The following is a 26,298-nucleotide window of genomic DNA, read 5'->3' as shown; positions in this document are numbered from 1 at the left end:
TGCACCTCCTGGTTGGCACGGTTGGCTACGTAGGGTGCGAAAGAAGTTCAACATACATAAAGTCCGTGGCCACAGGCAGGGCAGTCCATACATCTGACACCGTGATGTCGAAGCGCGGGGGCCCGGGGCGGTCGCCCGCCTTCGCCCGTACCCAAGGGACGGATGTGCCCGCAGTAGTCGGCACGTTATCCCGGGCGGGCGCCACAAATTCCCCGCTGGGCAGCAAACATCCTCCCTACGTGTGCTATGTGTTGCACTTCTCCCGTGAAAACTGTTAGCGATTTCTCAGCAGTGCTTTTCCCATTAACTCTGTTGGCTCTTTGAACAAATATATGCTCAATGAAAGCAGCAGTGGTTCCCAGCTTAACTTCGTTCAGTCTGTGGGTGGTGTTCGCAAAGTGTTATCAATGTAGTCCATTGGCCCAGACCAAATATATTACTTGTTGGTACCAGCTGGGATGGAAACACTTGAGTTGCACGAACAGGTTTAAGTTGCCAATTAAAGTGAATTGTGCATTCACCTTGTTTAATGAAGTATTTTATCACAGAATCAGCTTTTATTAGTCATATACAGAAACTGGTTTCATTAAATATTGGCCCCCTTAGATGGTGACTAAATTCCGCTCTGGCCCACGGGCCAATGAGACGGCTCGCTCCTCCGGTATGTACGTATGTATATGTATGTACGTACGTACGTACATACATATACCCTACGTAGCCAACCGTACTAATCGGAGGTGAAGTTGGCTTTGAGGCGACCCCCCCCCCCTTCCCTTGTGTTATTTCTGTTGTTATCTTCTGCTGTGCCGATAGGCCTCATCAAGCAGTTCCTGCGGGACGTGAACTGGGGCACCGTAGACTACCTTGTGGTGGACACTCCGCCGGGCACCTCGGATGAGCACCTGTCCATCGTTCAGTATCTGAGTGAAACGAACCTTGACGGGGCAGTGATCATCACCACGCCACAGGTTCGTGCGCACGTTACGCGCGTGGTGTTGAGCTCCTTCGGCACCGTACGTAGCCGACCGTGCTAGTCGTGACGTACACTCGTGCACAACTCGACGTAATTTATATATCTTTTATTTCCTAAAATGTACCAGCTGTGGTGTTGCTTCAGAATTCGCAGTCAACTCTTTTTTTAAATCCTTTATATTAAGTCTGCGTGCTTGCTTGCTTGCGTGCTTGCTTGCTTGCTTGCTTAGGACCGTGCAAATCTTTCGCTCGTTTTTTAACCCACTTCCCGTGATCCAATCGAGCTGACATTTTCCACACAGACTCGTTGTGCCAGACAATTATTGTTCGTGAAAATAAATTCCCAAAATTGTACACTTTTTTGGGAAAATGTTTTTATTTTACATATATTCAAATAGAACGCATTCATGGCTTTGGCTGAACGTCAGAGTGTAAGAGCCCAGAGTGTAACCCCTCCACAGGCCGTGGCGGAGTAGCGCAGTTGGTAGCGCCCTCGCTTCCCATGCCAAAGGTCGCGGGATCGATCCCCGCGTCCTCCACAGGCGAATATATTTTTAAATCCTTTATATTAAGTTCGCTTGCTTGCTTAGGACCGTGCAAATCTTTCGCTCGTTTTTTAACCCACTTCCCGTGATCCAATCGAGCTGACATTTTCCACACAGACTCGTTGTGTGTGACAATTAATTAATTTTCGTGAAAAAAAAATCCAAAATTTTACACTGTTTAGGGAAAACAAATTAAATATTGAATTACCAATTGCTTAATGGTGGCAGACAATCATCTGACCCATAGGTGGCAGCCATCTCAAGCCAGAGGACGAGAGGACTCTAGCCGCCACGCATATAAAGGATTTATAGTGAAAAACTTTGTTTTTACGGGTTTACTTGTTAATTGTAAAGTTTACATTAAACGTGTTAAATGCAGGTTTTTTTCAATAAGATCTTCGTATCAAAGTTTTATTCAACTGTAATTATGCTAAGGGTTACACTCTATTATTTTCACAGTGACACGTTTCAACAAAGACATGGTATTTATATACACTAAATGTTAAATAATGTAAAAAAATGTATTTATACCTAGGCGATAGCCCATTGACATTAAACGTTTCCTTTCACAGCACATTCTCTTTAATGGCAGCCCTGCTTTAAACAAAGATCAAAGCAGCAATTATAATCTTGATTTGAAGCTTTCGTGACTGCAGGAATCTATACTCTTTGGTTCTTTCGGTAAAGTCACGTAGATAGAAAAATAATCGATCACGACGTTTCGATCGCCACACAAGCAATCTTCTTCTTAATTCTAGATTTGAAGCTTTCATGACTGCAAGGATTGATATTCTTAGGTTTTTTCGTTAAAGTCACGTAGGTAAAAAATAAAATTACCTGCTTTTCTGCTTCTACCATCTACATAACAAAGGCTCAGTCCCATTAGCAGCAGCCGCACCTTAACAACTCTGGCACCTCCCAGCTCAACCAGTCTACGTAACAAGGCTCATTTCTAGCAGCAGCCTCAGCTGCACCAACCTTACCATAATAATAAAAAACTCCGATCCAGGGGCCTACCCTGGATCCTCCCCCCTCGACCAGTATATATACAAGGTCGGGTCTCTTGTAATTTCTCTTTACTTGATACAGCAATCGTGCTGTGACTGTTTCACGTGAAGACGGAAGCTTGTGTTGCCTCCGAAACGTCGTGATTTTTTATTTTTATTTTACTTTTATTAATTTTAATTTTATTTTTTACGTACGTGACTTTACCGAAAAAACCTAAGAGTATCAATCTTCTTCTCTCCCACCTGAAGACGATTGCTTGTGTGGCGGATAGAAACGTCGTAATCTATTATTTTTTTACCTACGTGCCTTTACCGAAAGAACCAAAGAGTACAGCAATTATAAATCACAACATTTACTCAAAAGCACACCAAGTTATGTAATACATCACATAATGTACACGGTTAGGCTTGGAACATCAAAGTAGCAAACGATATTAAATTAACAGAAAACAAGATGAAATTCAATTGAAAGTACAATTCCAGTGTTCAACACGAGAGACTAGAGAGAAGACAAAGGTGGTCATGGTGCGTGACACTAATGAGGTATTGTTAGTTTGCATGAAATGTTAATCCCCAGGTGACACCTTTGTCAAGGGCAATGTAAAACCTCCTACCTGTTGAAAGCTGACATGGTCGGCATTGTTGCTGAGCGCAATGCATGTGCGCAAGATTCCTTAACCCTTTCGCGTTCCGAGACTTCTACAAGTTGCAGGGTGGTGGGTCCCGTTCACCGCCGAATTCCGGAACGTGCCAGCGGTTAGCGTTCATTTTATTTAGAGAGGCGTAGCCTCCGCTGTTTTAAAGACATTGTTACCCACCGCAGATAACCATAGCGACAGGACGGCACTCTGTGATAGCTGGTGCAAACTGTGCCACATGCCCTCATACACAGCCTTGTGGGAGCCTTGGTACCGATGAAGTTATTTTATTTTAGTTTTCCTTCCTGTTTCGTTTTCATCTTCTTGATTCTTTCGGTAAAGTCACGTAGAACGGAAATAATAAAATAATAAAAATAAAACTTTATAAAATTAAATTCTCACGACGTTTCGGCCACAACGCAAGCATCCGTCCTCAGGTGAAGAACAGGGCTGTCGGAAAGACAGCGTCCGAAGCTTTAAATCGAAATTTGTTTCGTTTTCATTATGTACACGTACGTCATGGGAACGGAATCTGAAGAAAAAAATGATGACGTACAGCTACACGTACGTCATCGGAGCGGGAAAGGGTTCAGAATCCTGTATTCGTTCTCTGCAATGTAGATGTTTTTGTTGTTGCTGCGCTAACACACCACGGAACTCCCTTACGATATAGCCGGCCAGCTGACTAAACGGGACCATCTGTGTGGCAAATCTAAATTAAATCAACGCTTAAATTACACAAATAAACTCACCAAATGTTATAATTGGTTCTTTACCCTTCTATCTGGCAACAAAACTGACACCTTTTTGCAAGGAGTCATGTTTGCATAGACCGCAATACCTGCAGTCATAAATACAAACAAAAGACATAACTCTGATAATGTGCACTGTCCTTGAAGTTGATTGGTCCACACCCGAGACAGCTTTCCTTCGAGCCTAGTCTCATATGGGTTGGACCTTTTGGCGTCATCTGGTCCAACCCATATGAGACTAGGCTCGAAGGAAAGCTGTCTCGGGTGTGGACCAATCAACTTCAAGGACAGTGCACATTATCAGAGTTATGTCTTTTGTTTGTATTTATGACTGCAGGTATTGCGGTCTATGCAAACATGACTCCTTGCAAAAAGGTGTCAGTTTTGTTGCCAGATAGAAGGGTAAAGAACCAATTATCATATTTTTACTGGCAAATGAGGTCCCCATAGTCACCAAATGTTGTATTTGCGAGGAAATGTAAAGCTTCGCGAACGTGAAGTGTCATGCGGAAACGCTGGTACCATCGCTGTTGGACAAACATCCCACCAAATACAGCAGGAGCCTCCAGACTCAGCCTGACTCTCCGGGGTTATCATTGTTATTTTTGTCTGTTGAGTTAATACGTTACCTATCTGCAAAGGTTACGTCTTAGAGAGAGTATTTACATTCAAACTTTGACCATTGTATTACATTTTTGAGATGGTAAGATATTCGGGTACATTATATTAACAAAATAGATTAGCAGGTAATGTCTCTCTCTCACCATACATTTGTCTCTTTACCCATCAAATGTAAAGTACTGTCCCTATAACCCATTGGCTCTCGCAGCCCCCATGGAGTAAATTCAATACAAGCAAACTGGGCCGGTTTTGACATATGGCGTCTTATCAGCGGGCTTGCTTGATTCAATGCTGTGAACTGCCAGATGTTACAGGCAAGGACTCTCTCTTGAAGATATATAGAGTTGGCCATGATGGACAACTTAACTCTTACGAGAGGTGAAATGCCAGGGCTGGGTGGAAGACCGACCGGGTCTAGCTCATTTCAGGCTGTGGCTTCAGTGTATTTTTATCCCACATGACCAGAGTCAATTATCATCGGGAAGGAAATGAGAATAAGTTGATTAGAGCTGGATATAAAAAAAGAGATTTTAAAGACCTTGGTAACGTTTTGTCCATGTGTTTTAAGGTATGGATGATTATGCAACCAAATGCCCAGATATTTTTAGGATGTGATATTTTTCAGTCGTAGGCATACACAATGTGTGTTATGTTAATTCACAGTGATTAAACCTTTAAGAGCTTTTTAGGGCTCGTGAAATTCAGTCAACTATTTTTAAAAAAAAATTCATTTCAACTCAACACGAGCCCCGGTGCATAGCACCAGTTACAGAACAGGAAGGGGGGGTGGGGGGGGGCATAATTTCTGGAAATTCTTTACACAGAATGAAACCAGGTAAATCACACGCCTTGAAAGCTATTTGCCCCACCCCCCCCCCATTCCTATCCATACCAATTAATCACCAAACCACACTGTTCGGAATGGTGAGCATTAGAACTCCCCACTCCTCCATCCCCTATTCCAACCATCCTGTCCTCTCCGTCCTCCTCCTCCACCCTCCCCCTGCGCCCTCCCCTCGTTCCCCCTTTCCCACGCAAATACCCACATCTCCCCCACCGCCGCACCTCACGATAAATCAGCAGAGCAGACATTCCACTCTCCAGCACTCTTCAGCCCCACATATCCCCGTGCCCAGTTCTCTCAAATTGGAATCTGCGATCGCAGATAATCAATGAACCCACAGGCTTTGCCGTGTTGGCATGTCCCCGCCCCGTCTTGCTTTGCTAAATAAAGTTAAAACAGAATTGAAAGGTGACAATATTTTCAAACAAAACACTGCTCTATCTCACCATGTAAATAGTGTAATCTTCCTAACCTTCCATCACCACCATCATCAACAATTGTCTGTCCACTGCTGGAGGAAGGCCTTTCCACGTCTTCACCATAACCTACCGTCCTGCGATGCCACAACGCATCTCACTCCTGCATATGGACAAATATCATCGCTCCGTCTCTGCTGTGGGGCAATCCTCTCAGGGCAATGTTCTCTACCATTCCGTCATCAGTCACGTCCATCAACCATGTGACTGTTCGCCTTATGGCGTTGTTCTATGGTCTGACACTGGTAAGATTAGTGTAGGCCAATCAGTTTCAAAGACAATGCAGATATTATCAGAGCATGTTTGTTTGCATGTTCACCACAAGTACGTGTGGCTATTGCAGACTTGATTCCTTGCAAAATGTGTCTATTTGGTGTTTGAACATCTTAACACAACTATTTATTGCCAGAAAGGGTAAAACCTATTCTTATTTTTCATCGTCCCTTCTCACGACATATTCTTCCCAAGCCCACTTACTCGCCTTGATGGTCAGTGTGATGTCCCTGACTTGCATTTGTTCCCTGCTCTAAGTGTTCCTCTTTCTGTGTCGGTGTAATTCCAAACATGAATGTCTCCATACCTTATGCGTGCACTTTTCAGCTCTTTTTCCATTTTCTTTGTAAGTCATAGCAGGTAATTTTCACCGATTGTAAACTTTAATTCCACTTGGCTGCACAATTAGCACGGGTTTTACTCCACATATCCAGTTATAGTCTCAAATTTTCAATTAAACCATAATTGTGTACTTTTCCATTGCCGTTACTTGCGTTGAGTTGAACACCCCTGGAGTTTGCCAGGAACATTCCTTGCGTTCATTGCCCTACTTATGGCATAGTTGCAGCAATTGACATTTGACAAGGGGTCAATTGGCCACTCGTGACACTTAAGCCATTATACGAATTGCAGTTCATCCTCCGCAAAAAAAGCTGTCTGTTTACCGCTTTGAGTGCAAACCTCGCTCTCGTTCCTGATCGTCGTGTCGACAGATAAAGCCGCACATTGGCGACTTCATGCATCCGCGTTGTGTTGCGCTATCGCCATGTCACTGCTTTCTCGTAAAACTGATCCAGATTACACAACATTGTCGACAGTTGTGTTCGGTTTACTATCGAGTCTTGTTGTGATCTTGATCTGATTATGGCCGATTGCATAACGGTCGGGCGTCACCCCCACACAGAGTGGTTGGGGGCGTTGAATCATGAAACAAGATGGACGCCCTGTACTCTGGTGAAGCAAGATGGAGGAGGCTGCCTGGTGTGCTGGGTTTGGGAGATGCTGCTCTTATCCGTGGATGACCTTGCCGTAGATTCTGGTGCAAGAGACCATCGAGGCGTGTACATTATGTTACCAGCATTGTTATTAAAATATTTATGATAATTACTTATATTTTGCATTTTACACTTTACACAAGTATCTTATAATCCAGAGAATACAGTATGTTTACAACAAGAGCACTTGGTATATGTTGGTGCAGCATTGCCTCAACATCTCTTACAGATAATCGTGAAACTCATCTAAATTTGTTACATAAAAAATAGATATAATTTTGGTTTCTTAACGACTTGATATAACACACAGAGGCTAAGAGTATCATGTGTCCCGATGGGCCTATGTTTCATCTCTTAGTTAAAAAAAGGATACTAGATTTGCATTCTCAATTTATTTCTGACCAAGAAATGTACCAGGACGTCACGGAGATGGCGGACTCGTGCTGAACTGTGTCCTTCACTCTTCATGTTCAATTTTAATGTTCAATTTTATTGAGGGACTGTTTGTTGTTGTCTTGATGTAGTCTGGGACAGTTTATTTGCTGTTGTTTTGCTGCCTTGCCCAAGCTTGGAAATTGATGTACTTACACAATTTAAACTTCTTTTATTTCTACTTATTTATTTATTGTTATGTGCTTAACTTTCCTATAATTTGCACTCCTTTCGTTTTTGTTGCATTTTTGTTGTTGTAACTTTATGTCCCGCCCCCCCTTACTGGACATATGTGAAAAAGAGCTTCATGGCCCGTCGGATTTCTCCAGGATAAATCCAGATTCTGATTCTGATTCAGGAGGTGTCTTTGCAAGATGTCCGCAAGGAGATCAACTTCTGCAGGAAAGTGAACCTCCCAATCATCGGCGTCGTAGAGAACATGAGTGGCTTCATCTGCCCAAAGTGCAAGGTATAATTGCGTAAAACATCGCTCGGCAACACTTCGTGATATCCTGTTGAATTTGGGTATGGGCGTACAAGTAACACGGGAGACGGTTTATGTACGTACCTATGTACGTTGGACTTCTCCCGCACTTTACATAACCAACCGTGCTAATCGGGAGGTATGGGAGAAGGACGACAAACTAAACTAAACACAAGCAGTTTATATGAGTCTTATCTTGCCACCTTCTTCAGAACGAGTCGCAGATTTTCCCGCCCAGCACGGGAGGCGCCGTGGAAATGTGCCGCAGCATGAACGTGCCTTTCCTGGCGAAGCTTCCCCTCGACCCACGGCTAGGTGAGAATATTTTCACAACTATATTGCTTCCTTCCTTTCTACTCGAGCCAAGTCGTGCAGAGTAAGGAACCCAGCATTAAATATAGGTCGGTTTAAGATTTCCTATTCATGTTTTTTTGTTAAATACATAAATGACCAAATAAAACACATGACGAGAATCGGTTATATTTTTTCATCATCGCAATCATCAGCAAGCTGTGGTCAGTCCGCTGCTGGACGAAGACTTCCCCCAATCTGCCGGGAAATCTCTCACGGCCCTGCGATCTGAAGAATCCACCAGGCAGCTACATGTGGGCTGATTTTATCACTCCATCTCCAAGCTGGACGTACTCTCCAGCACGTTCCCTTCATTGGGTGCAACGCTTTAAATGTTCTCGCCCAGCGGCAATGTGTCTGCATACGTCCTCACATCCACGTGTTTTTCTTTATGTTTCTCAGTGTAATTTCACATTGCCAATCCACGTGTTTCAAAGCAGCTATTTTACGCTTCTTCACGGACGTCGGCATGTTGCTCTTCATTTTCAAGTTTTAGCTTTCCAAAAGCACTCGCAGTATTTTGCCGGAGCATATGGGGCGATTGGTTCAGAGTTGAGCGACGATGAAAGGCGTCTTACTCTCGAGTGGAGAATTCACACAGCCCACTGTGCCCTCAGAATATGCGCCGACCTTTTGAGTCGGCGAACAAATTATTCGCACACGGCACAGGCTATGTTTGTACTTGTTTGCTGAACAGCTGTCACATGATCCCTGCGCGAAGGGGCAATGAGGAATGGAACAGGCGGGCACACCCAGGGCCCAGAATGAATGAGGCACAGCTGCTGGCGTGTGGCAGTGTCTCCCGTAATTTGTTGGACACTGTCCCGAAGTCAGGACTCTGGACATGCCAAACCCGTAAGCGAATTAATGAACGCCCACTTAGTGGCCGATGAAGAGAGAGAGAGAATAGACAACCTTCAAGGGTTGTGGTTGTTGTTCGTGCATTTGGTCTCTCCAAATGCCGTCCGTCCTCTTCGCACAAGTGGGTCGAGCGAACTGTGCTGTGTGCCACAGCAGTGCTCCTCAATCTTTCTGCACCCGCTCACTGCCGTCAACCCCCCAGGACGATCTTCACCGGCCCACCGCGCACACCAACACAATTTTTCTCAATTAAAACGACCCTGAATGGTAGTATCAATACCGGTCCCGCGGAGCGCTTCCCACGGCTTTTGCAGACCCACCAGTGGCCCGCGGACCGCAGGTCTGGGAGCCACGGTACTCGCCTACGCGGCTGACACCTTTGCCTTTTTGCGTAGACCTAGGACTCGCCTACCTTTGCCTTTGTGCGTAGGTCTAGGATTTCGTTGTGATGAAGCAACGCTTCTGGATTTTGTCCGTCGGCACTGTCATATTTCGGAAATCGTTGCTTTTTTTTTTTGCTGGAAAATGTATTGTTTTAATAAATGTACTGCATTGAAAAGATGCAGTTTTCCCCCAGTGGGATCTGTGTCAGCAACACCCATTGTGCATGCAAAGGCACGTTTCCCTTCCAAGGAAGAAGCAGCCCAGAAAAAAAACAATTGCCTCTTTTCCTGCAGATACCTTCCTGGGTTGCATGCTCTCGTGCAGCACGAGATTGAAGCTTTGCTAATGAGAAAGATCAAAGACCTTTCAGTTACGGACAGACAAACCATTAGGTCAGATGAGTCACTCTCGTGACATCACTGCGACATCACCTCGTGTTTGTTCTAAACTGCAATTTGATGTGACTCGAGCACTGTAATGGCAAGCCTGACCTAAATCTAAAGTCCTTTTTTTCTTCTTCTCACGAATGAAGCTTCAGCCTCACGCCAATGGCTCTGCACACACACGGCGGGTGTAGGAGTGTGTGTCCACAAAGATGAGCTGTTTGCATTGCATCTTCACTCCAGGAAGCTCCCGCATGTCACAGCTCAATTTTCTACGATCAGTGACTGTGTGCGATGTTGTCAAGAGGTCATCATGACCAATGCCCGGTTGATGCCACCACACCTTGCCATCGCTTCCTTCCGCTAGATCCTGCAGTTTTAATGTCAGCACCTCTTCTTCGAGAGGATGACGGATAGGTAGTGGAGTGAGATGAGTAACGGGCAACTTAGGTAGCCAATCGCATAACCACGAGAACAAGTTGTATTTTTAAACTTTTTTTCTACCAGTTGAAGTAACCTCTTAATTGTATATCAATGAAACTCACGAGTAAATCTAATCGGGAAAAGTTAACGTCTTACAGTTCCACGTCCATTCACCTTCAGACTACGATGCACCATAACACGTTCAATGCTGGCGGTAATTAATAATAGGTCGCACTCGGTGTTTTCTCTCTCTCTGTCGTCGCCGCTCTAGGGCGATGCTGCGACGAGGGAAAGTCTTTTGTCGCAGAGGTCCCCGACTCAGCGGCGGCGTTGGCTTTCCGAGAGATAATCCAAAGTAAGTTCGCTGCACTGGTGCAGCCGCGGGCACCCAATTTATTATTGCTTTGCACAACATCCACAACACACGTGCTTCGGTGCCTTGTCGTGGCCCTCGCCCAAATGTCCGTGGCCTCGTCCCCAACATTTTGGTGGGCCTAACCCAAACGTGACTTTAGAATTTAACCGCAGTTTTTCTTGCCTCTAAAATCGTGTCAGCCTGTGTGCGTTAAGTGCAGCTTCGATTCGATATACAACGTGCGTTTGTGTTTCTGCGTACATTTTTGTAAAGAGCTTCATGGCTATAAAGTCAAATCCAAAAGCATGGTGTAAAAATAATAAAATATTGCGAATCCAGTGACATAAATAAAAACGTCACTCCCTCTGCTCTTCACATTTGTTAATGCAGCTAACATTGCCCCTCTAGCATTCACTCCATCTCTTGGCACTGTAGTCAAGTACTGTATCCTTGTGCTTCCGGTCCACTTGAAAAATATAATTGCTTAAAATATAAAGGATAATCTTGAAGTTAATGATTCCTGACTTCGCCGAGCTAATTGAATAAAGTTCATGATGCGCATCATGGATTTCTCCAACAGATTTTCCCCGTGTACACGCAGTATGTAATCGGTAAAAAATATATTCACCTTACCATGAGGACATGCATACGGGATGCACGTAACATCCACATCAGAGTTATACAGCATGTGAGCTTTTACGTTTAAAAAAAAAATATATTTCCAACTGTGTCATTCCAATTTATATTTTTGTTTAGCTTTTTTTTTTGGCAAGGGCATTATTTAAAAAAATGCATTTCAGGATGAAAATGTATGCCGGGAATTACACCTGGAGACAGAATGTGGAATACATGAATAAAAGGACAAACTCAAAACAACATACTGTGGAAAGAGCTCTCAACATTCACAACTAGGTTGTCAACCTACTTACTCTGCTAACTCCCACAAGCTTTTCGTTGCCCAAACATCACCTCCATGTAATCCACCAACTCCATCTCCTATTTTTATCAATGTGTGTCATAACTCCCAGCCAGTTTAAAAAAGAATAATAATAGAACATCATAATAAATGACGACAATAGTAATGTTCCCTGGTTTATGGAATAAAGCCTCACTGTGTCTGAAGAATCCCTTGAAGGAGGGACCAAGGATCCTTTTTATTCTCTGGGAGCAACACAATTCCCCAATGAGCCTCTGTATACAGGCCACATATCACCTCTAAATCGTTGGGATGATCTCTCCCCGCCTCTCAGTAGCTTCCAGCTGTTCATCTGCCCCTGGCTTTGTGATAGGTGGAAATGAGGTCCCATGGGTGTGATCGTATAATTGTTGCGATGGCAATACACGGAGCCACCATGTGTCTTGCGCATTTCACACGTGAACGTAGGCACATTCCCCCTCTCTCTCACCTCCCCCCCCCCCTGCATCCCACTCCTTCATTCTTCCCAGGCTCCATCATTCAACGAAGCTCTCCATTGCGGCACCACGAGGCAATCGGATAGGATAGTTAATCCACCACCTCCACCTGCCCATTGGCCAGGTGTTGGATGATGGGGGGGGGGGGGTGCTGATGGTAGGCGAGTGTAGGGTGTGCGTTCAGGTAGAAGGTGTAACCTTATAGGAACTACACGGTAATATTTTGCAGTCACGGTCTAGTACCGTGGCATTTATATTTATAAAACATGTAAAAATAGTTTATTGCAAGACACAGTGTAGCTTGGGTCAAATGTGACACATGTTTAGTAGGGTATTGTGGGTGGTAGGCAAGTGTGCACATCAGGGCTATAAGGATAATATATATAGCAAGTGAGTGGGAGAGAGTAGAAAACTGTGCTCTGAATAAGGAATGGAGTGGTGACGCAGTGGTGAGCCTGACCTAGAATCCTGGTAACGGATAACGTTCGTGTCGAGTGATATTAGCAGTGACGAGCGTGGCGAAGTATTGTCAGAAAACCCTCTTGACCAATACAGCGTGGGAAGAGAGCTGTGAATTGATAAAGGACTGACAATTATTATTTGTATTAGCCTATAATATGGTTATTAATCATAGGTGAAGAAAATGGGGAGAGTGCTTCGTTGTGATTTGAATGAGGGAAGCCAGTAATGAACACAACCCATTGTATGGGAGCTCCAGACAGCAGAGATTAAGGAATGATCTCCCATGGTCAGGAGCTGATGGGAGGATTTGAGAGAGGACTTGGAGCGGCTTAGCATCAGAGAAAAGAGAGCGAGTTGAGATAAGATCAGAGAGTTAAGTGGGAGCATTGCCGTGGAGTACCCAGAAAATAATGGCATTGATCTTGTGGTAGATTTGGATTGGAAATCTATACGGAAACCAGTGGAATGATCTCAGAATCACGGAGAATCGGTCGCATTGACATGTGAGGAGTTTGGCAGTGTTTGCCAGAATCATCTGGCGTTTAGAGGGACTTAACGTGGAGCGTAGAGTTGGGAGTTTAGAGTAGTCGGGGTACCAGATAAAGATTGATCAGTGGCTTTGGCGACAGCAGGGTTCGGAATGTGCCACATGGACGCACGTGAGAGATGTCTGTACGTTGAACTTCTTTTCCCAATGTACGGAGCCGACCGTGCTAATCGGGGACGAGGCGTGTGTGGGTGTATGGGGCCCCGCGGAGTTGTGAGCTTGCGGTTGGAGGAACACCGCTCGTAATCGACGATGGCGCCCCAACGTAGGCCTCGGGGAGAGCTTGAGGCTCGGGTTCAGAAGTAGCACAGAGGTGGATAGACCTTATCTTAACGTAATTGATATAGCGCCTTAACCAAGGTGCTTTACAGAGAGTTGAGAACGATACAACATCTGAATGTAATGGTGGAGATGAGGTGAATCAAATAGATGAGAGGAAGCAATGGGCAAATCTGTGATGCGTGAATTTGGTGAAAGCGAAATTGATGATAGTAAACGATGATGAATGGAGTGAATGAATGGGCAATGAGTGACCGCCGCATAATGAGAATATGAAGAAGGAGCAGTAACGGCGGTGGTTATTCAGGGGAGATTAAGGGGTTGTGGGGTGAGCTAGGGAAAATAAGTTGGTTTTGAGTGAGGAAACTAGTGAGCGAAGGTGACTCTTTAATGTGGAGGGGAAGTTTTTTCCTCTTAGATTTTCTTGCCGTATTGGAATGGAGGTGAAAATGTCCCAGATGCATTTTCTGTCCTGTCAGGCCTTTGTCCAGTGACCCCCGTTTTGACAGAGGGCTGCAGGATACAAGGGTGTGAAGGGAAAAAAAAAATCGGTTTTGTTTTCATAGGAGTGAGGTCTAAACAACTGTGATTGGTGAATGGAGGCTCAACTCAAACCCGTCATTCTTCCAGCGTCCATCAACATGTTTACCACCAATGTAGAAATGTCAACAGGAGTAATTTCATCATTCTCGTCGTCCGCCACGGGAAGGTGGAATTTCCACCGCTGGCTTCAAGTTGACCAATGGGAGATTAGGCTGGCCCAGTTGGTTGTTGGAGACTTGATGGAGCGATACTCGTGGAAAATATGCGAGTGGTGGGAAGGGAAGGAAGAGCCGCCACGGTGGTGAGACGTCATCTTCCTCGCCTGGTACGCAGGAGGTTGGAGGTTCGATCCCAACCCTGACGCCTGCTGCTGTATATTTGGAGTTTGCATGTTCTCCCCGTGGCCGCGTGGATTTTTTTTCTCCGGGTCCTCCGGTTTTCCCCTCCACAATTCAGAAACATGCGTTAAGATTATTTAGATTATTTTATCGCTATAAATGTCTAGCTGATGGGCCACTTTGTTGAGCTATCATTTGTGGCCAGGTCGCTTCAGAAAAATAAGTTAATATCTCAATGGGCTTTCGCTGGTGGATGGGGATGGTTTAGTTTCGTTTGTACGTGTTTGGGTGATTTGTTTACCTTTCTTATACTTGGCACTACTATCGTGTTTTTGTACTGATTCTTGTTGTAACCTTCTTAACCGCCCCTACTGGACATCTGTAAAAAAAGAGCTTTATAGCTCATAGGATTCCTCCAGTATAAATAAATATTCTGATTCTGTTCGGAGGGTGATCTCACCAGGGAGGGATTAAACCGACAAACGTGAGAATGATCTCTCTTGCATTGCTTTGTGTTGCGTCGATCTGCATTGCAGATTATTGAATCCTATCGGATTTCTGCTGCGTGATGTTCCACATCGTGACCCACGTCCTGCTTGCGATATTGGCTGAGTGCATCGTGCACCGCGTTGGCTTGGTGAGCCACACTCGCGACACCGTAGCGTCGGGGGATGGGGGGGGGCTGGAGGGGACTGAGCCCCCCACCCCTCCCTGCTGTAGGAAGGCTCGGAGCTCCCTTAAAAAATCTTAACAGTGATTTTAAAAAAAATAGTCGGTGAAATATTTAACACCAGGGATGACAGCTTTCCCTCATGTACGATAGGTAAATGGCAGAACGTACTCTTGCTCATTCTGTGGAGTGTTTAACGTTTGTTTAAAGTTTTTTTAACACTGACCGTGTGCGTGCTCCCCTGAGATTCTCTATGCGTCTGCCCCCTCCCCCACCTCGCCTCTTTTAAAACAAGGTCACACTGTAGGGTTGCACATCCCTGTTTACATGAAGTTCACATCGCGAAATGCAAACAGCAAAAATGGCATTAAATTTACATGTCCCATGTGACCTCCGCCGCGATTGGGATTCACGAAAAAGTTCAAATTTTCCTCGGGATAAAAAAAAAAACCTGAGAGAATCCCGTTGAAAAACACCCTTGCGACGTTTTGCATCCTTAACCTTGCCGTGCTCTCCCTGCATCCATTAGCGCAAGGTTGTAAAGTGGATAACGGCGAGGTAAAAAAATAATAATGTCGCACGGTGGATACGGGGGAATGAACTCGGCGGGTCGGTTAATGAGGAAGGTGGAGTGACAAAATGAGGCCACGGGACAAGCAAGACAGATTACAGCCGTACAGATGCCGATTCCGTAATGGGGAGCACGCAGTTCAGTGAAGCGTAGAAAATGGATGCTGATATATATTTTAAATACGTGCTCAACGCTACACACTTTGTAATTGAAGTAATATGCTCAAGTGTTACGCAAAAAAAGAATGCCGTTATTTTCACTACCTTAAAGAAGCGTATTATTTTTTGTTACGATGCAGAGCGACCAATTCATATTCGTCAATCGGTCAGCTAAAAGACGTGCATACGATATTTATTTGGAATTGTAACCATTAGAGCCCCCATAAAAGAATTTTTGCCCAACAGTTCGCTGCAAATACGTTCAATGTAAAACTCTTTATGACTGGCAGGTGGGGGTGGGCGTTGTTGTGTGTAAAAGAATCGTCGTGGTGGTTTCCTGCTCAAATTAGCACCGAAGCTGTGACCATTTCCCATTTAGAGCCCTGAGCTGGAAGCGGAAATTCTACATTCCTAGAGTGTTGGCGAGTCCATCCAAAGGACAAACCACTGTTGATTTCCCCACAAAGTGGTACCGCATTGTATCGACCCCGGAGGGATGATGAGCCGAGTCCAAACCCGCAACCAGGACTTGAACTCACTGGGTTCCAATTGCGAGCCGCTCGCTGCACGCGCTGAGCCACGGAGTGCTTTTCTGGTGTGCTTATGTTTTAGTAAAATATCGTGTGCACGTCTAATTACATGCCTTATGATGCCTTATGATGTACTCCCAATTTGTGTCCATCTACGAGCGTATAAAATGTGTCCATCTAAATGGACACGCGATGAGATTCACACTGTGCTGTGTGTGTGCATGTGCACGGATGTTGGTGCTGGCTAAAATCCTGCTATTTTACTCGTATTGGCATTTTCTACTCGAGGACTTTTGGATACCACCCAGAATCCTTTTTTTTACATGCCCGTGCCCTTAATCTAACGCGCGTTGTCATGAATTCATAAATGTACATCATCTGCTATTTTTGTTACAGCCGAAGGGTTAAAAAAAAATTCAGCCGACAGAGGGAGAAAAAAAAGAAATATTTTTAGTGGACTCTTTGCATCTATTGTCTTGAAGATTGTTCTCCGTCCATGCCCATTTTCCCCTCGATTTATATTTTTAGACCATCATAACTACGGAACCGATACGTAATTACCATACAGTGTATCTATTTTGTTTAAGTACCCCATCACTCAAACGCCACCATTCCATCTCCGTCCTATAAACAGCCACTGCCCCTCGCCTGGTCGTCATTGGCTTTCATTAAAGGAAAAGGGAGATGTGACTGATGTTGTCATTAATATTTAAAGAGTGTTGCAGTGGGTGCCGTGTATACATAAGCCCCCTCGTGTCCCCCGGGGCATGTGTGGGAAGAACAGAAATCCATTTTACTGTGCATGTCAGACGCTATTCTTGACTCACCTTACAGCAAGACACATGCCACTTGTGTATGAAACCTTGAATAATAATGCTTATATTACCCATATATGCTAAACTAGAATTTTAACGGTTAGATGACCTATGGTAAGTTATGATTTACAGCCCTGTCAATCCACCGCTTGGACGAAAGTATCCTCATGCTGTGCTGTCACGGAGGTCGTGTGACCGCAATTAATCAAATTGTACATTTGGACGAGATGCAAGGGATGGATTCATAGGAGAGTGATGTAGTCGTGAGCGGATGGGTCGGAGACGGCCGAGGCGTTTAGACGAAATAGACGAGACATGCAAGAAATGTGTTCAGGTGACAGGAGAGAGAGAGAGATGGACTCAGAAGAAGACGAGAGGGAGAGATGTGTAGAGAAAAGCATGTGAATACTGTACGCACCATACCGTTCGATGTTTGACGGTCCAAGCCCTGACCCTCACTGACCCTTACCCCTGGTGGAGCAAATGTCGGGTCGCCTACATGTGACCTTTCCACAGAGCCAAACCCGGATATGTTTCTCAGGCAGCCGAGATCGATCAAAACGGTAGTGTACCGTGAGACAGTTCAACACAGCAATTCCGGTACCAGGTCTCGGTACAAATCGATTCTCGCTGCATGTACAAACATATGCTGAATAATACAATACAATCAAACACATCTTTCATTGTCGCATTAGAATTATTTTCTTTTTATACATATTAGGATTTGAATTCAAGCTGTTTGGCACACCCATATATATTTTTGGTGAATATCATCCCCCTTTGGAGATCTACTGAACATCTGTGAAAAAGAGCTTCATAGCTCATCGGATTCCTCCAGTATGAATATTCAGATTATTTTGCTGCCTGGGGCCCTACGTCTTTGTCGATTTCTCCGTATGCCAAGCGCCACGGCTGAACGCACTTCATTACAAGAGCATGTCCTGTTTCTATTTGTTTGCAATGTCTTTTATAGATATTCATTTCTGAATGGACTGCTGTGATGGTATACTTTCTTTCATAGTCTCCCCTCTTCCATTTAACTTGCGAACGAACGAAGGCAAATACACCAGTATTGGCATCTTGATACGGAGCAGACCTGTGTAGTCATGAGGTAAGCGTTCACCCACTGAGATGCCGACCTGTCTTTTGTGACAACTCAAAACATTCGTCAACAGCACTGCCCTAAAAGTGTATAATCCGTGACGTTTCGGGCAATGGCCCTTCATAGGCACGTACATGAGTTGTGTGCCTTGAACAAGATCCATTTTAAGGCCCACAGTGTTATTGACTAATTAATGTAATTTTTTGTTATTTGTGCTTGTGCGTCACTGCCAAACAACTTGTATTTTGTCGCTGATATGTCTGTAAGCCTTTCTGCTGCAAATTGCGGTAAGATATAAAATGTGTCGCAATCCTGCGTGAGAAATCTCTGGAACAATGCATTGTATTTTAGTCCAACAGGAAAGCTGATGTCACAAATTTCGGTGCAATAACCTATCTGGTCTTTGCTCTGATGTTTGGGAGACATAAAAATGGAAATATGGTTACATTGAACATTTGTATTTAACAAATTAGAAATATAACTAGTGAAAGGGAGTCTAATAAAGAATTTGCATGCAAAGTTAACGGCACACAATCTGACGTTTGTATTTATATACTTACTTTATCCAGTAAAGCTTCAGCGAGGGTTAAAACTCATTTTAGAGACAGTTTTCCTTTGGGATATTTAGCAAATTCCTTTCAATTAATGCGAGTACTCTGGCATGGAGAGGAACACTGTTTTCTTGGTTCTTTCGGTAAAGTCACGTAGAATGGAAATAATAAAATAATACAAATAAAACATAATAAAATAAAACTTTAAACCCCCCGCCAAGCCTCCTACGCATTTCACAAGTAGTACTAATCGTATATCTGCATTTCCCATAAATATGCTAAATTCCTATTGATATGCAAATTATTTTGTCAAGGCGCTCTTCCCCCCTCCATCCCAGCTTAAATAGTCGCTCCAAGCCTGGGGTGTGTCATTCAGACTCTGTCTTCTCGACAGACCTGCTCTCCACCTGAGGACGGCTGCTTGCGTTGTGGCCGAAACGTCGTGATAATTATTAAATGTTTTATTTTTATTATTTTATTATTTCCATTCTACGTGACTTTACCGAAAGAACCAAGAAGATGAATCCCTGCAGTCACGAAAGCTTTAAATCGAAAAGGAGGAACACTGTTGTTTCAATACACAGGGATATAATTATAATAAACATCGCTCAAGTACTGCAAACCTACTTGCTGTACCGCCGAATGCAAGGCAAATCACTGCCCTGCACCATCTTATCTTATTTAGATGTATATAGCGCATTGTTCCAAGGCATTATGAAATTGTGCATACGATGATAGGGTGGCGTTATTGTTTAAATTGGCGGTGTTAGTTATGGTGACGTTGAGCAGAACAGGTGGGAGAGGTTAAGGAGAGGTTAGGGTAGGCGCCATATGCTAATAATTGGCCTCCACAGTGTAACACTAATAACATCATCATTTACAACGTCACAATGCGAAATGTATAAAAATGAAGATTTGCGGGCGGACAAATTTGCTGCGATGACGTCACCGCGCACGTCTGCGTAATGACGTCACCCACATTCCACAGCGTGGAGCCGCGTCGGTGCGTGCTGACGTCACGCACCACGTAACCCCCCCATCCTCCACCCCACCCGGGATGTGCATGCGTGGGCAGTTGTGAGTTTGTATTTTGTGAAAATGAATGTTAAATTGCTCATCGTTATCGTCATCATCGGATATTGTCAGTCCACTGCTGGATGAAGGCCTCGCCAAGCTGTCACCATACCTCAAGAGCCCCTGGGATGCCACAATCCAAGTTGCGCCCGCACACGAACTGACCTCATCTCAATAACAACACCAATGGCCCTTCTTCACAGCACCCAAATCAGTCATCTCCACGGTGGTCATCCTCTTGGATGCCACCACTCCTTCGCCCAAGCATGCGTGCGTACCTTCGCAGTACGATTAGCACGGCTGGCTACGTACGGTGCAAAATAAGTTCAACATACACATCATACATACAGTCGACATGATGCGTCTAATTTGCGTTTCATCAGCGGTCCATGAATTTTCGTTCGTGCATCTCATTGTAATTCCATGCATGCACCCCTTCACGACATATGATAAATTAACAACACCGTCTCTCACATTTTTCTGGGCATCTCTCAGTGGCTGCTTATGCCAGGGTAATGAGGAAGCTCCGCTTAGATATTCATGCCTTGGATCAGATACGTCCAAATTGGCACGAACCATTCATAGTAAAATAGGCGTTAAAAGTTTGATGGTCTCAGCAGAGTCAATAAAAATTGCACACTCAAAATACTGTTCTGAAATGTTAATGGTATACCCAAATCCTGCAGATGCAGAAAATGACAGCAGGGATAAAACACAGGGCTTCACAGATAAAGCTAAATTGGTATCATTTATCTCGTTATTTACTCCGAGAGCATTTCCCTCTGTGTCTCATTACTACGTGTTTTTTATATGGATGTCTGCTATTGGTATAGATTTAAAAATACTTTATTTAAATCTGCAACATACCAGTGTGCAGGTGATCCTTCGGGACTCTTACATTATCTTATCCTTGTGTTCTAATGTATACAGAGGCCAGGGACAATCGTAATTTAAATGAATTAATCTTTTTCAGAAAATCTGATGCATGGTTTTGGCCGATGGTAGAGAAATCTTTCTTAAACCTTGCTTGCGCCCCGTGCATGATGAAGTACGTTTCATTTGAATAAAATAAAAAACTACTTTGCAATAGCCGTAGACGTTCGGTAAAAAAAAACATCGACGCCACTTCAGATTAAGCGCACTACGGCCAACTACACAAGGAAACACAATGTGGTATTATACTTTTTTTTAACAAATCATGGCCATATTTTTGTGACGGCATCAACCAGCCTTGTCCCCCACACGCTGTGCTTGCTCCATCACTCTCCTCCTCAGCCTTCTCCCCCAGCTGCCTCCCCCCCTCCTCGCCCTCCACGGCTGAACTTGTTTTTAATGGAGCCCAAGGTTAAGTTCTTACGAGTGAGCACTCGGATTTTTCTCTTTTTTCACGGCCAAACATGCGTCCGTTCATCCGTCCGTCCGCAGACAACGCCGACATTTCCAATTGAACTGAAAAACCCCGGAGCCAGTCGCTACCGGACTGAATGCTCGGCACGCCCAATGCCCAATTCTCTGTCGATGTTTGGGTAAATATGGGCAATACATCACATCAACGATTAAAAGCGGTTTAAAAAATGAAAAAAATGTTTATTTAACCTTTTGCTGCTCCAAGAGGCAGAAGTGTGGTGCTGTGGATGAGGAGGGAAGGGATGAGGGGGGGGGGGGCACGTGCTGAGGGGGGTGCTGCCGAGTGGGGATGAGTGCATTGTGGAGGGGAGGGGGGCTCTCGGGAGGGGACCTCCCCCCTGCGTGCAGCACGTGCCCTGTTACAGCATTGTGCTGTGCAGCACGTGCCCTGTGACAGCATTGTGCTGTGCAGCACGTGCCCTGTGACAGCATTGTGCGGTGCAGCACGTGCCCTGTGACAGCATTGTGCTGTGCAGCATGTGCCCTGTTACAGCATTGTGCTGTTTTAAGCTGTAGCCGAGGAATTGCCCTCATGAAGCAGTGGGCAGGCATGTCAGCCTCTTAACGTTTGTATGCAAAATGCGCCCCTCCATATGGTTTCTGCTGCAGTTTATCTTACGGTGCACATTACTATGTATGTATATTTTGGCCTTGCCAAATTTTTTATAAAGGGATAACTCTTAAAATTTACATTTTTTTGCAGATTTGAGGAGTCGTGTGACTGAAAACTCGTACATTTTGCAACAATTCGCCAATTTTCGATTTTTCCCGTGGTGTATTGCGGATTATAGGATCCGCCAATCGGTTCCCCCACATCAACGACGTGGATTAAAGGAGTTGCCCTCCTTCGTGACCCCACACTAGACGGACGCGGCTAATGCATTAACGCTTTCCTAGCCCACGCTATCACTCGTGGCGAAGTAGTCAAATAAACCCACAACCTGCATGGCGTGGGAAGCCTCTCATCCAACAGTGGATTGACAAAAGGGCTTGTACGGTCATGTCAATGCACATCGATCATATTCTTGGTTTTTGAAAGCCAGCCTGATGAGTTTGTACTGCAGTTAATTCCACCAGTTTGTAAAGAACATTCCAGAGCCCTCCTTCCTTTGTAACCAAGTCTACAGATCTGATAAGAAACAGAAAATTGCATGGCAATATGTAAAAAAAAATCTCAATGTACCCTTCCAGAAGAAACTATTTCCAAAATCATAATTATGGGGTTTTGAATGTGTGAAATTCCCTGACCATTCCATGAGCTTTCAAAGTGAGGTTCGTGCATGTGAATCGTTTAAGATTCGATTCACATGGTTCGCCCACTCGTGCAATGGATAAGGGCACACTTGACAAGGGCATGCAATAGCAAACATTTTCCTCGTGGCGTTCGGTTGATGCTCACGGTGTTTTAAATAGCCTGGCTGGGCGCTGGAAAAAGTGTCCCGGATAATGTGAGGACCATTCATTGGATTTCACGTTTAAGAAAATTACGTACAATTTTTGTTAACACTATAGATGTTCGTTTCTCATTTGTGACTCTTCAAGATATTTGGTAAGTTTAAACATTAGGTTAGTAACACTTCGTCTGTGCTCTCCAGTTGCCTGGGTGAAAAGGTGGGCCAGGTGTTGCCCCATGCTGGCCCAGCTGGCTACTTTGTTGAGCTATTATTTGAGGCCAGGCCGCTTTTGGAAAAATAAGTTGATACCTCAGTGGGCTTTGTCTGGTAGGATGGGGATGGTTTAGTTGTATTTGTTTGTTTGGTTGATTTGTTTACCTTTCCTGTACTTTCCACTACTCTCATGTTCTTGTATTGTTTGATGTAACGTTCTTACCCAGTGCCCCTAATGGACATCTGTGAGCTGTATAGCTCACTGAATTCCTCCAGTCTAGATACATATTCTGATTATAATGCATGAAATGAAATGAGCAGCTGAACGAGCGAGCACAGCGAATGGCCTGCACTTTGTCCATGGTCGTCCGCTGGCGTATCCCGTCTCTGCGCCCACGCCAGCTTGGTGTTGCGGAGGTGCGATGGGTAGGATTCCCACCATGGGTGGCGGGGAGGAGGAGGATGAATGTTGAGAATCTTTATATAGCATGAAGCCGGTTTGTACCAGCGCGCGTCCCTCCCTACCCTATTTCCACGGCTGCCTCGCTGCCAGAGTACACAATAGGGCCCCGCACTTCCGATTAGCACGGTTGGCTACGTATGTACGTTGAACTTCTTTCGCGCCGTACGTAGCCAACCGAGCTAATCGCAGATGCTACGTGCGATGCGAAAGAAGTTCCAACATACACACACACGGGGTATTTTAAAGGTTTGTTTCCAAAATAAGGTGAACTGGAGGCCGCATGCAAGAGAGCAGAGCGTTCGTCAGTGGGTCAAACAACGGTAAAGGTCTTTTGCATCTCGTTTCACTGTAACACGTGGCAAGAAATAGCCGGGATTATGTTGCGTTACACTTTGCGAAATATTCCTATGGCCTGCTGCTAAGCCTTATATAGGCAGTTATAAATACATGTGTGCAGCTTTATTGTAATAGAACTTAACATTTAAAGGTGTACTTGAAGAGATAGAAATGTTGTTATCTCAATAAATCAAAATGGCTCAGTCAACAAAAGCCAGGCATAGTTATTTGATATGTTTTTCATCAATGGTAGAAAATGTTTTCCATATCGAGCTGGCTAGCTTGGTTGGTCAGCTTCCAAATTGTGCATTCTTCCATTCCCTATGATATTCGTAAACACTTAATGTAGGTGTTTAATAAGCAAACAGCTCTGGAGTAATTTAAATGAGAAATCAGTTTTGTCTCCTTTTTTTTTATATAAAAAGGATCGCGGCATCTGCCCACGACTGAGGTATTTAATTTCTGTGTTAGGCACTTAGCTTTTATTAATCCAACAACTGGTCCCACTTCTTTGATGATGCCACTTTGTTGATGGCGGCGGAATGACAGCCAGTAGGGGAAGCACCCGAGAGAGGACGCCGGCCACAGAAAACAGAGCGTTGGGTTCAGTTTATGTACGGCAGCAAAGCGGCTCTTGTCATCACGTGGATCATCAGGATGGCAACAATGTGGGGAGGCCTCCATCCAACAGTGGATTGATCATGGCTGTCGATGATGTTGATCGATGACGATAAATATCCTTGCAATCAAGAAATGTTCTACAGCATAAAGGACTGAGTGCCAGCCACGATTTAGCTCAGTCGGTATACACCAGCGTGCTCCCAGTTGAGACCACTATTGATATTCTATATTGATATTCTATCCAGTTAGGAGGTTGATAATAATTCCAACTGGTCCACTGAATCAACAGTCACCCCATGGGGGACTGCTACACCACTGCCCCAGTGCCACCTATGGGGACGAGTCCTGTAAACAACATGTTTTGAGCATGGGGACACCATTATTTTGCAAGCATCATGCATATTCATGGGGTTTTACATTTTTAGAACGTATTCAGCGCGTTTTTTTTCAGCTGTTTTCTACTTGGCAAAGAAATTTTATTTTTTTCTAGGCAGTACACATTCTGCCCCCCCCTCCTCTCTCTGCTGACTTCCAGCTCTCTCACTCTGATCTGCAGCTGCACCAAAGCAGCCAAAGCAAGCAAGACACAAGCCAGCTCTTTCCATTCACCACACACCCAAGGATTTTTGCCATAAATAGCATTCCCATTGTGAAGCCACTTCCCCAGCCATAAAACAAATGCTGGCACGTGTCTCTTCACTCCACCAACATTCTCGCGTCCAAGATGAAGAGGAAATCAACGACATTTTTAACACCTACAAGTGACCGTTATAACTTAAGTAATCAACTCTGATTTATTTTGTGCAAAATTTACCCGTGCATTATATTTACCAATCTGGCAACATGAAATGTATAAAATCTATTGAATGGAATATTATTTTTTACAAATTCTATACTCGGTTGATTAGCCATGAGAGTAAGTCTTTGGTACATTTTTGGAGCATATTAAAGCCGTACTTATCCAAACATTAAGCAAATAATAACAAACACCAGAGGTGCGATGGACATTGTTATGAACACATGTCATAATTGAGTGTTGTGCAACCTCAACGCATGACAATACTTTTTTATCGTCTTGTTTTTCAGAGATTCAGGAATATTGCACATCCATCAAAATGAATAACGACTGAAGCAAGAACTCTGCACTGTGTGCGAAGCCAGTGATAGCTGCTGTTGAAGACACGTGGATTTTTTTTCCACTCACAGAAAATGTGTTTATTGCAAATGGTAACATTCCAAAATTACAAGAATGCAAATGTTTATTTTATCATCGTCACGTCTTTGAAAAATTGTTGCATAGATGCAATAAATTATTTCTGATTCTGCAGTCGCAGTTTCAAAATACATGTTAAGATTTTTTCGTTTTCCTAAGCCAACAACAAGCACATCTCAACTTGGTCAGGTAATGATATGTGGGGGTGAACAAACCAAAAACCTTGGGCTCTCAAAACCTGAGCCGTTTCATGAGCGAGTGTTTGATGTTCACGTCTGCTAGGCGAGTTCTACAGGATACTTACAGAGAAAATAAACCTGTGATATACCAGTATGATATTTCTGAAAATTACATGTAATGCAAATAATGTAATGTACCTCTTGATTTAATTTAAAAAAATTGCATGGTCCTGCACCTAAACATTAACAATAAACATAATATACTTCCCCTCGGAATGTATCACCTCTAAATTGCGTCAATGGCACTTCATTGTTATTTATCCAACTAGGAGATTAGAGCCCCCATCTTGACGTGTTTAATTTACGAGAAAAAAAGCAAATACATTTTGAGTAGCTCATTGCATTTATATTCAAGAGAAGAAAAAAACCCCGGAATATTCTAAATGATTGACAAGTGGTATATGTTAAATTTTAATGCACCAAGATTCCCGGCTTTAATACAAATGAGAAAAAAAAATTGAAGTTCTCACAAGTGTTTGTGAAAAAGTGTTCATTGCACGATTCGCAGGAAGAGACCTGATTGATGTGTCGGTATAAATAGCGATTCCACCAATATTTGGTGC

General features: G+C 44.1%; 1 protein-coding gene across 1 annotated transcript in view; it reads left to right on the top strand.

The window, feature by feature from the left end:
• Nucleotides 1-25,627, top strand: part of NUBP1 (NUBP iron-sulfur cluster assembly factor 1, cytosolic) — a 52,135-nt gene extending 26,508 nt beyond the window's left edge. Inside the window, exons 7-11 of the mRNA XM_061559766.1 lie at nucleotides 814-968; nucleotides 7,914-8,024; nucleotides 8,252-8,354; nucleotides 10,713-10,796; nucleotides 25,370-25,627. Of these exons, the coding sequence (XP_061415750.1) occupies nucleotides 814-968; nucleotides 7,914-8,024; nucleotides 8,252-8,354; nucleotides 10,713-10,796; nucleotides 25,370-25,413 (497 nt within the window). The 3' untranslated portion in view covers nucleotides 25,414-25,627. The remainder of the gene's footprint in view (nucleotides 1-813; nucleotides 969-7,913; nucleotides 8,025-8,251; nucleotides 8,355-10,712; nucleotides 10,797-25,369) is intronic.
• The last annotated feature ends 671 nt before the right edge of the window (nucleotides 25,628-26,298 follow it).

Source organism: Lethenteron reissneri, chromosome 26 (assembly GCF_015708825.2).
Source record: "Lethenteron reissneri isolate LAM-NWPU_2019-01 chromosome 26, ASM1570882v1, whole genome shotgun sequence".
NCBI classification, from domain to species: Eukaryota; Metazoa; Chordata; class Hyperoartia; order Petromyzontiformes; family Petromyzontidae; genus Lethenteron; species Lethenteron reissneri.
The sequence above is the reverse complement of the archived record's forward strand: the minus strand, read 5'-3'. Positions and strand labels throughout refer to the sequence as shown.